Source organism: Stegostoma tigrinum, chromosome 16 (genome assembly GCF_030684315.1).
Source record: "Stegostoma tigrinum isolate sSteTig4 chromosome 16, sSteTig4.hap1, whole genome shotgun sequence".
NCBI classification, from domain to species: Eukaryota; Metazoa; Chordata; class Chondrichthyes; order Orectolobiformes; family Stegostomatidae; genus Stegostoma; species Stegostoma tigrinum.
The window spans coordinates 16,074,410-16,086,804 of NC_081369.1; the positions used below are offsets into that span (position 1 = coordinate 16,074,410).

Here is a 12,395-nt window from a genome sequence, read left to right on the forward strand (position 1 = left end):
ATCTGTTTGTACGTAAGTTCTTTTCCAGACTTGCTGGAACCAATCCCCAGGTATGAGCCTCTTAATAGCTAGCTCTTGTTTAAGCATAATGCTTTTGCCTGGTAACTGCAGAATCTTGGTCAAAAACTAACTTCCAATGAACTTCCAGGCCTGGCCTCGGGAGCAAACTAGATCTGTTTTTTATTTGTTTTAACAGAAGGTTTACCTGGGGTCCCAAAACCAAGTCAATTTTAGCTCTTAGCTGTTTAAAGCTCCAAACCCAGATTTTTCAAAGAATGAAGTTTAAAGTAATGAAATCTCGGCTCTAACAATGAACTGCGCACAGTACTTGAGATGCTGTCACACTACTGACTTGTATAACTGAAGAAAACCACCTCCTCTTCAATTTCAAATGTCTATTTGCTTTCGTAATTGTTTGCTGTTCCTGCATGTTAACCTTTGGTGACTCATCAATTATGGATACCCAGATCCCTGCACATCTGTGATCTGCAGTCAGCCACATTTAGATGTGCTTTTTTTATTTTCCTGCAAAATGGACAATTTTACATTTTCCTGCATTATACTCCATTGCCAGATCTTTGTCCGTTCACTTGCCCTATTTAATCTTTTTATAGCCTCTTTTGTATCCTGTTCACAACTTAATTTCCTACCTATTTTTGTGATACCAGCAAATTTCACAACCATATCTTCAGGCCCTTAGTTCTTCTACATCTTTCCCGCTGTTGGTGTTCAATGTAGACTATAGACCAATATAATTGCACGCTTTTTTTCCTGGTGTATAGCCAAATTGATTGTCTTTGACCCATCTGGACATGCTCTTTCTCGAGCAGTGCAATGTTGTCTTTAATCGATTCCACTACCCTATCCATTTTCTTGTCAATTCCAAAATGCAAGACGTTCAGAAGAAAAGGAATATTTTCTCACCCCAGTTTTGCTGCTTCAAGCCAGGCGTGTAGTGGTGCGCAATATTTAGCAATGCCAGGGAGCAATCTGCCCATCTTGTTAATCACATTGTACATTTGTTTTTCATAGGTATACATAACCCTGCTACAGACTTTGTAATTTTCTCCCTTACTCCTGATCCCCACCTATTATACTACCATGGTGCTCTGCAGCTGCTCAGTTAAGTGCCATCCTGTCACACCAGATCTTGCTACTCCTTTGAAGAAATGATAATGCTGCAGATGTTATTTCCTCTAATGTTATTTGTTATGCTTTTCTTTTTAAATGCAGTTTTGAAACCGAAAAGGCAGTTCACTTATGAAAAAGTAAATCTCAGTCACGTTAATGCTATGTTGAACAGCAATGATGTTAGTGAATACCTCAAAATTTCACCAGATGGTCTGGAGGTGAGTATGTGTATTTGTTAAATTTGCCATGAGCTGCTACGTTAGAATTCATTTCGGTTTCACTACTGTTTTTAGGGGCTTCTGAAATCTGGATTTAACTTAAGTTGTCACTCAAAATTCAGTGTATGGCCAGTACCAATAAACATAGAATGGAGATTAATAAACTGCACAGAATTTTTGAGAAGGTTCTGTGGAAAGGCATTTTATGCAATGTTTAATATGCTGCATCATTTTATATTAGCTTGGTTATTGTCTAACTGTGTGTGTGGAACTGTCAGAGGAAATTGTGGAGGCTGGTATAATTACAACATTGGGATGGGTATATGAATTGAAAAAGCTGAGGGGATGTAGGTCAAATGCTGACAAATGGGACTAGGTCAGATTGGGATGGACATGGGCACGTTGGACAGAAGAGTCCGTTCCCCTGCTGTATGACTCTGTCATGTCTGATAACCTACAGTACTTTGACATACTTGTAGGCTTAAAACAATTTATTTGCACTTTGCAGTTTGAGACTGACTGATTTAATATTTTAATTCTATGAGCAAACCAAATTTTCAAATGCACATTTGAATGAGATTTAAAATATTTTTGTTTATAATTTGCTAAGTGCGTGCATGGAGTATAAAATTCTTGAATTATTAAGAATCATTTAACTTTTAAAAGTTAACAATTATATAAGTAATTAACATGACTGAGCAAACGGCCAGGCTAAATAAGACATTATCGTATTATATTAATCGGAAGTCATGGGATTTTACTAGACTTCATTTCTAAGTGTGTAGAAGACTGCATGCCCAAGAAGTCTGAATGTTCCTCAATCAGAAACAATGCATGAACCAGGATTTTCACTCTCTACTGAAGTCCAAGTGGTGAGGCTTTCAGTTTAGGCGACCCTGACCTGTACAGTAAATCCCAGGTGCAACCTTTGCATGGACATCAAAGTCTAAAAGGCAATACTAAACTGCACCTGAGACCCAGAATAACCAAATGAGCAGCCGTTGTTTGTGGCAAGATTTGCACTATGTAACGGGATGCAAGGCAAAGTTGAAAAAAATTGCAGGCAGCAATATATCCCCCAACTGATGAGCTCAATCTGTTCTATGCTTGCTCTGAATAGAAGGTCAGTGAAACAATGTCGTCTGTCCCAATTGCCTCAATGCACCTATACCTGTGGTCGCTGCTGTAATGTTAGATTCGCTGCCTTGCAAGTGAACCCATGGAATGTGGCTGGCTCAGATGGAGTCCCTGGCTGTGCACTCAGATCCTATGTGGACTAGTTGGTGGGAGTGTTCACTGACATCTCTAAAGTCTGCTGAGTTAAATTTGAAGTCTTGACCTGCTTTAAGGAGACCACCCTTCTCCCTGTGCCAAAGAGAGACCCTACAGCATGCCTCTGACTACAGCCCAGTGGCACTGATTCCCATAATTATAAAGTGCTTTGAGAGCTTGGTCAAGGCTCACATCAACCCCAGTCTACCAGAGTCGCCTTGATCCTTTGCGGTTTTCCTACTGACACACTAGGTCCACAGCAAATGCTATCTTCCTGATCCAACACACAGCCCTAAAACATGTGGATAACAAGAATACCTATGTCAGGTTCCTACGTATTGATTATAGCTCTGCCTTCAACACCACAATTCAAACCAAACTCTCAGACCTAGGTCTCGGCGCTCTGCCTGTGACTGAACCCTCAATTTCTGCAAACAGTAAGTATAGGCAACAGTACTTCCACAATAATCCTCAATGTCACTCCCCCGTAAGGCTGCGTACTCAGCTCCCTTACTGTACTCATTGTACACTCACGACTGTGGCCAAATTCAGCTACAACTCTCATTTATAAGTTTGATGACATGACCATTGTAGATCGGATCTCAAACAACATGAGAGAGTACAAGGAAAGCAATTAAATGCTCGGGGTATGATATAAAGACAATCTCGCCAATATCAGCAAAACAAAGGAGTTGTTCAGTGATTTCAGGAAACTGAGTGTAGGGCACGCTGCTGTCTGCGTCAGTAGTAATGAGATAGGTGGTCAAGAGTGTCAAGTGATGTGTGTGATGATCACCAACAATCTGTCCTGGTCCACCCAAGTCAACATGTTCGAGCAAGCAGGACAACGTCTCTACTTCCTCAGAAGGCTAAGGAAATTTGTCACGTCCACAAAAACTCAACCATTTTTATAGAAGCGCCTTAGAAAGCACCCTATCTGGATGCAACATAGTATGGTGTGGCAACTGCTGTTCCCAAGGCCGCAAGAGATTAGTCATGAGCATAATCCAGTTCATCTCTCAATCCAACCTTGCGTCCATTGACTCCATCATTACTTCCCACGTTGTCAGGAAAGCAGCCAGCATAATCATAGAGATAGACTAGGGGGCAGGTCTGGGTGGGATGTCTTTTGGAGGGCCAGTGTGGATTCTGGGCTAAATGGCCAGAGATTCTATGATAATTAAAGACCCCTCCCACCATATATACACTCAGACTTCTGTATCTCAAGATGGAAAGAATGTACACACCAACAGATTCAAGAACAGCTCCCCTGCTTCTCATGCACTTGCACTGGGCTTTCTCTGCAGCTGTAACACCGTATGCTGCGTGCTGTTCTACTATACTGGTGCATGTTGTATAGTATGATCTGCTTGTGAAACACGCAAAACAACACTTCACTGTATCTCAAAGTGTGACAACAATAAAACCAAATGAAATCCTGTCCATTTGATTATATGTTTTAAAAAAAAACTCGAGTCCAAATAGAGACTTGAAGGGAACAAGAGAATTGAATTAAATGTTCACAAAAGACTGCGTTGTAGTATTTGACTGTGGACATAATGGAGTGTCTGGGTACAAATTGTACTCCTCTTCTGACGTGAAGCTCTCATTAGGGCTTTCAGGTTTCCACTCTGATTCACTTCCATAAGCACGTTTTGATCTTGCATGAACCAATGCAAGCAGGTGTCATTTGCAAACATTTTTTCATGGTAGAGAAAAATGAACAACTCCGTAATCCAACTCCGTTTTATTAATGCCATAAGCGTACTGATTTTGAAGAACTGAACGTAACCTTTTTCAAAAAAAAATTCTGCAAAACTATCGAGTTTCATTATGTACTGGTAGTTTAAAATTTTAAGGTACTAGGAAGCTTTTCTAAATGTCAGAATATTCTTAAGGTTAAGAGCCTCTTTGAAGGATTGGGAATGGACACAATTTGAGGAAACTTGTATGCTGATAAATTCGCTTGTGGGATGCACAGCCAGTTTTGTGGTGGGGCCACCTTGCAGCTTGATACATTTTTGTAAACCAACATGAAATATTAACTAACTGGTAGATATAACAAGTACTTGGAGTTCACCGCGTGCTGCTTTTGTCAATTTTTCTCATTTCCATTCATAGAAACATTATTCTGTAAGCCCATTGACAGTTCATTGATCTGGAGAGCCTAAGCAGAATTTTCAATGGCAAGTTGCAATCCAATTCAAACTTTCACTTTCAATGGGCCCATTCTTAAGAATCTTTGTTCTGGTGAAGCATTTTTTTTTGTTTTGAGAAACTTTACAGTATGTTTTCACGCAAGAGATACCTTCTGACACAACTATCATTATATTTTAAAAACAAGCTGTTTTGTGTTTGTGGTACAACAACAGCATGTCTCAGCTCTAAAAATGAATTGTGTTTAAGGACATTGCAGAGACCTGGATTTAACACTTATAAGGAAGTACTAAAATGCACACTCACCACAAACTAACTTTGGTCTGGATAGAATTGTTCTCATGAAGGTGAAATTCTTTTATATTCAGGTTTCCTTTCAATTTATTTCCAGTATTATGCACATTTTCTGGTGGGTTTTATTCATAAAAATGGAAATATGCACACATGGCAACATTCAGCAAACTGACATAACATTCTGTGTGTTACTCCAAACTGTAAACAGTCAACTTTTGTCTGCATGGTCCCTGGGGAATGCTTTGGTTCATTATTTTGTTTGTCCAATTTGAATTTTTGTCAGTTTCGTTTGGAAAGGGTCATTTTTACACTAGGTGAATAAAGCATAAATCATACCTAAATCTGTTAATGTCTACTAGTGAATCCTTCTCGTTAATGCTATCTCTGTTTATTTTATACCTTGATGTGATAAGGTAATTTTATCTCACGGTGTAGTACCATGCCACGCAAATGAGCCCTACGGTTTGATCTCCAGGCTTTAACTGATCTTGGCAAGGCATTTAAAAGAATGTTAATATCAATTACTCCCTCGTGTCGGGGTGAGATCTTAGTTAGGATTCTTGGTACCAATTACACGCTGTTTGTGTCACGCTACACTGCAAACTAGCCAGCCAGCCAACTGAACTGTAGACCTAATACTAAATGAACTGCCTTTTAGCACGTTAATTCTAGTCTGAGACCTGATCTCTCAATTTATGAAGATAACAAAGTGTGGGGCTGGATGAACACAGCAGGCCAAGCAACATCGTAGAAGCTCAAAAGCTGACGTTTCGGGCGTAGACCCTTCATCAGAAAAGCTGATGAAGGGTCTACGCCTGAAACATCAGCTTTTGAGCTCCTAAGATGTTGCTTGCTCTGATGTGTTCATCCAGCCCCACACTTTTGTTATCTTGGATTCTCCAGCATCTGCAGTTCCCATTATCTCTGATCACAGAATTATGAAGATGTGATGAAGTGGACAATGGTTGAAGCTTGTACACCCAAACAGTTCAGCCTTAAAATGATCTGACATTGTAAATATAAACTTTTTCGTTTTGGGGTGTTTGCAACTCCAAGGTCTAAATTTGCCATGGCCCCTACTTGCATGCCAGGACAAAGCAACTTTATTGATGCTGTTTCTTTAAGTGTAACTAATAGTTGTTGACCTTTAGTATTTTATACTTTTGCACTTGAGCCCAGAGCCATAGGAGCAGTTTACCTCGACAACACTTCTGAAATGGATTAGAAAAATGATGTCCTTTTATAGATCAAGCTTGTTTGTTTTTTTTTTGCCAAAGAATTCACATTGGGTTAATAATGACAAGAATTGAGTGGGTCTATGGTTGCTGAGGTTGGTTCATTCATTTGGTTCAGTGAATTAACAGTATGATCCATTGCCCCTAGAATTTGGATGAATTTACACAGCTTCAATATTAAAACATTTAGATGAAGGATCTATTTGGATACTGAAACAGTTTGCTGAATTTGTAATGCTGATTTTCATGCATGAAAAATTTGATCCTTTTCATTTTGTAAGCTAAACTTGTGACTTTGGGCGTTTGCGTCTTAAAAATAGAGGAACAGAAGTGTACTGCTCAAAAAAATGTAATTTTAGATCTGTACCTCTGTTTAATCCATTTTTACACTTGCCTTCCAAAATTCTCTTGATCTCACTTTTAAGTTTGCGTTTGGGCTTGCGACTTGTCTGTTTTCTTCCTACCCCAGTTATGTGGGAACCTACTTGCTGATTGTTCCATCACCTCAAAGTTTACGATTACTCTTTTTTTTATTTTGGATTCTCCCATCAACAGAAATAGATTCTCTGCAACTGCCATCTTACTCATCGCTTTACTGTTTTGACACCTGATTTTTAGATGGCTTTCCTCTTTCCAACATGAGAGTACAGTCCAACTCTGTGTGATATGATCTCCCAACTTAATCTTTAAGTTCTGGTATGATTTTAGTGTATCTGCATTGTATCACTTCTCTTAAAACAACCTTAAAACTGTTCAGATTCCAATTATTTAATGTTCAGTGTATTGTACAACTGAAACCTCACTTCCTCACTCTCTTTGAATTCCAATTTCACTTGTATTGTGATTTAGTATGCAAAACTCTGCTTTAAATTTTTGTCGTGTATTACATAAAAGTTCAATTTTTGTGTTTTATTTTCTTGCAGGCTCGATGTGATGCATCCTCGTTTGAGAGTGTGCGGTGTACATTCTGTGTGGATTCTGGAGTATGGTACTATGAAGTAACTGTGATCACTTCTGGTGTAATGCAGATTGGTTGGGCGACCAAGGATAGTAAATTTCTTAATCATGTAAGTAGTGGGAATACTTTTTAAATGAACCAGACTCTCTCTTTATTTCGTAGATAGTAGAAACTGCAGATGCTGGTGAATCTGAAATAACAAGGTGTAGAGCTGGATGAACACAGCAGGCCGAGCAGGAAGGCTGACGTTTCGGGCCTAGAAATGTCAGCCTTCCTGCTCCTCTGATGCTGCTTGGCCTCCTATGTTCATCCAGCTCTACACCTTTATCTCCTTTTATAGTTTGTATTTCTTACCTTCTAAGTTTTGGTATGCAGCTAAGAAATTCCCACAAATGGCACTGCTAGATTTCTGTAGATAAAATGTTGTGAATCAATTCATACATTAAGTAACAGAGGCACACTCACTGAGTGTTGGTAATTCAATGACTTATCACCCCCACTGCAGATTGCTCAGTTGCAGCTGGGTAAGAATATTACACAGTCAAACCCAACCCAGTCCAGACATGCTTTAGTGTCCATATATGCACATTCCAAAAAGGTTCAGCTGACAGTTACGACCTGTTTCAATTTAGTATTTCTGCTCGAGGGTATCTGAATAACCCCTTATTATCCTAATTCAAATTTGGGGAAATACATTTGAATCTAAATTAGATTCTCTGGTTTGGATAAATTGATGCATAGAATCACTTTTTTGTTTGCCACAAAAGTGAATGCAGTCTGTCACTTGTTTATACAGTCCTCACTCTTGGAACAAATTTGCCTGACTGAAATCTCCTGAATTATTGCTATCTAATATTTGGTATGTCTTCTCTTTCTTTTTTTTTTAACAACTGGTACTAAACCTGACCATAAATTGTTTTGAAAGTGTTTCCTGGATTACACTGAAATAATTATTCTGTTAATGAACTAAAATAAATCTACTTCTAACTTTTTTTTACAGGAGGGTTATGGGATTGGAGATGATGAATATTCATGTGCATACGATGGCTGCCGGCAGCTGATTTGGTATAATGCCAGAAGTGAACCACACATCCACCCTTGCTGGAAAGAAGGTAATGTGATAAATGCTGCTCAGACCAGCATACTAACATTTTTATAATGTAGTTTTCATTACTATAAAGTGAAATTTGTGCATAATTTACCAATGTTAATATTGGAATACACTTTAAAATTTCTCCATACACACTTTTTGTCTCTTAAGTGATTGAACTATACAAAGCAAAAACCATAAGCCACAGCAACAAAATTAGGCCATGCACGCTTATTCAACCTCTGTTATTCCTCTGCTGTGTTAATCAAACGTGGCTGATGTTTCTCAGCCATATGTTTCTCTCTTGCCTTCTCCCTGTAATTCTTGACCTGTTCACTGAGAGAGCCTATTTATCTGTCTTAAGTACATTTAGTGAGGTTGGCCTCCCACAATTTTTTTTTTTGTGGCAATGAGCTCTACAGATCAACCATCCTCTAGCTGAAGAAATTGCGCATCTCCATTCTAAAAGGTTCTAACTTTACTCTGGGTCCTATTAGTGGAAACATCTTCTCCGTGTCCACTCTGTCCATGCCTCAACATTCTGTAAGTTTTGATCAGATCCCTCCACTCCATACTTCTAAATCCCATCGATTTACAGAGCCAAAGTCTCAACTACTCCTCATGACAAGCCTTTCATTCCCAAAAACCTCGTCTGGACTCCCTCCAAGACCTGCACATCCATCCTCAGATACCAATCCAGTTGACTTTGGTACATTTCTGTAGAAGTTCATCAGCACGGTGTTCAGTCAACCACCTCCCAGCTGCTTTACCAATGACCTTCCCTCCAACGTAAAGTCAGAAGAGGGGAATTTCATTGTGTAATGTTCAATTTAATTAATTTGCAACTTCTGAGATCAGAAAGTTCCCAAAAGCAGCAGAACCCAAGCAACAATCAGGCTTTATTGAAATGGCAAGAAACATTCTTGTCTTTATGAGCATCGGGCAATAACTATCTCCAAAATGTGTATAATAACTTCTCCTCCTTGATTCAATGATAATGTAATTAAAAGGCCTCCAACGTCTCAGCAATTACCTTGGTCTAGGAAATTTTAACTGGACCAGGTTCATAGACAAATCTACAAATACAATCTCGAGGATGGTCATTCTGTGGTGTGTGACTTAACATTATTCAAGCAATACCCTTTGTGTGTTGTTTTTTTAATAAGGAAAATTAATTAAATAGAGACAGTGGTGTGCTGGTAACGTGACTAAGATAGTAATCTAGTGACCCAGGCCATATCTTGGGGCGTAAGTTCAAATCCCACCATGACAAATAATGAAATTTTGAGTTCAATGAAAATTTCTATAAAAGTAGGTAGTTTGCTAATCATAATTAGTTATTGTTATAAAAATCTGATATACTAATGTCCTTTAGGAACTTTTCTTGCTTGTTTTTTACAAAAAAAAAACTGATCTTCCTTGACACAGTAAATGACACAGTAGCATTTCTGAGGAAGGGTCACTGGACCCCAAATGTTAACTCTGTCTTTTACCTTCACAGATGCTGCCAGACCTACTGAGCTTTTCCAGCAACTTTGTTTTTGTTCTTGATTTACAGCATCTGCAGTTCTTTCAGTTTTTGTCAAGTACCATTACTGCCCATCAATATTGTCAGAGGTTTGCACTGTAATCAAAATGTATTTTATGTCTGGACTTGGTGCAAGGCTTTCCTAACTGGGGGAGGGAGACACAAATAACCTTTTGATTTTAGGCAGTATAGCTCTAGTGTAGTCATATCTAATTTTGCTCCTCTTACTGAGAGATAACATTGCATTGTTCTATCTTTCCATGCAGGGGACACAATAGGATTTCTTTTAGACTTGAATAAGAAGGCAATGATTTTCTATCTCAATGGAAACCAGCTACCCCCAGAGAAACAAGTCTTTTCATCAGCCACGTAAGTAACTGTATATGGAAACACTTGAGTTTTCATAAAGAATTTTTTTTAAAAATTGCTCTTGGAATTTGGAAATACTAGTTTAAGTTTGTTACAATTTATCAAATATCATGGAATTATCAGTTGATTTTGGTGCAGAATATTTCCTTGTATCTAAGGAATTCAGTATTTTCCTTACACATTACAGCACTTCTTCTAAAAAAAGAGTAGAAACTGAAAATCCTGAAGAACATTTCAGCAGTTATATACACTCTCTTTAATGGATCTCTTTTTTTAAACCTGTTTCATTTACAATTGTCAGAAATTCATGACATATGCAATTATTTGCAGTTGACAAAGCAACAAGAAATTTGGAAGTGTTATTGTATTTGCTATATTCAAAATGTCTGTACCATTGTGAAATTTGAATTTTTGTTTCTTAAAATAGCTTCTTGCACGAGTTGAATGGGTCTGTTTAAATAATAGATATAAACTTATTAGAAATAAAATTGCATTTAAGTTTGATATCTTGCAAAAAAATCTCTTGGGAATTTTTTTACCCTTGGATTTGCTTTTAATCATTTTAGCTCAAATTTGAAAATCATGCTGGATTCACCAGCCAGAAAAATTGTTCACCATCGTGTTAATTCCCTTTGTTTTTGTTTCTTAACTTCCTGTAGTCTAGTCCAGATAACTTGCCACTTTCCTTATCGGTACCTATATCTCTGATTTACCGTACTGGTGAACTATTGCTGGGCTATATTAACAAACATTGCATTCAGTACTGTGCACCTCTATTGTGATTTCACAATTGGACAGCATTTTCTGAAACATGCATTTGTGCAGATGTATGCTGACAACCAATTTAGCATTCGGACTGTCACAAATTACTGATGTGCAGAGTTAGCTGTGGATTCGATTTAAGGGAGCTTCAATCCAACCCTGAGATGAAGTAGAGATTTCAATGGGAGTAGAAGTAGCCAAGATGGAAGAAATGAAGTCTGGTCTGCATGAGTGGAGACGGGAGAGCAAGCAATGCTGAAGAGGCGAAACTGAAATCAAGGCCTTGGGTTCAGCTTCGAGTGACAGCTAAAATACTTGCACAAATACACAGAATTGAGACAGAATTTGAATTCTGAAGGTGTATCCATGTTTATAACGACATCTTCATCATAAACGAAGAATAGCAAAGGGCTATATTCTTGGAATCCCTTGATGGGATGCCTCAATTTTAAACACACAGTAAAGATAAATATTAAAAGTCCATTTTTTTTTTTCTATTGGATCAGCCAGTATTGCTGGCAGTACAGTAATCTCCACTTCAGACACACTCTCTGTTACCCCAATATCTCGAGTATGTTATGAAGCCCTACAACCACAAGTTTTGTAGAATCAGAAATTCTACATTTTCTCTTTGTATCCAGAAGTGCTGTTACACAAAACTGAACTTTTTTTAAAATCACCAAATTACCCTTGCCTTTTTTGTAAATCACCTTGCCACCAGTAAATCACCTTCATCTTCCAAGTGATTAATTTCCATGCAAAGTCTGTTAAGGGTAATGCAGACCTTGAAGATGAGGGTGAGAGGAGGGGAGGGAACTAAATCAAATGGAGTTGCTCTTGCAGATTTTTCAAATCGGGATGTTTATGACTCACCTCTGTAACAGATGGGACTTGAACTTCAGCCTCAATGCTGTGAGATAAAGATGCTACCAATACATAACAAAGCCCCTTCAAAATGGAGGGGAAATCAGAATTTCCATTATCTGAGTGAAAAATATCAGCACCTGCTTTCCTTTAATAGCCCACTGGCAATTCACTATCATAATCAAAAAGAACAATATTGCTTTTTTCCCTCAAGCATTTGTTTTTACTGTGTAACATTTTTATCTTGTAAATATGGTTTTGTATTTACTTTTTTTTCTACCATTTGTGTTCAATTGCAGATCTGGCTTCTTTGCTGCTGCCAGTTTCATGTCTTACCAACAGTGCGAGTTTAATTTCGGAGCAAAATCATTTAAATTTCCGCCCACAGTAAAATTCAGCACATTTAATGAATATGCCTCCCTGTCACCAGAAGAAAAGATCATACTTCCAAGGTGCGTGCAATCTATCAAACAATAAAACTAACTGGACCATACTGTGTTTAAAGGTCTCGTGGCAT

General features: G+C 38.2%; 1 protein-coding gene across 1 annotated transcript in view; it reads left to right on the top strand.

The window, feature by feature from the left end:
* rspry1 (ring finger and SPRY domain containing 1) overlaps nucleotides 1-12,395 on the top strand; it is a 51,127-nt gene that overhangs the window by 34,420 nt on the left and 4,312 nt on the right. Inside the window, exons 8-12 of the mRNA XM_048546615.2 lie at nucleotides 1,234-1,349; nucleotides 7,231-7,374; nucleotides 8,266-8,377; nucleotides 10,150-10,252; nucleotides 12,178-12,330. Coding sequence (XP_048402572.1) covers nucleotides 1,234-1,349; nucleotides 7,231-7,374; nucleotides 8,266-8,377; nucleotides 10,150-10,252; nucleotides 12,178-12,330 — 628 coding nt within the window. The remainder of the gene's footprint in view (nucleotides 1-1,233; nucleotides 1,350-7,230; nucleotides 7,375-8,265; nucleotides 8,378-10,149; nucleotides 10,253-12,177; nucleotides 12,331-12,395) is intronic.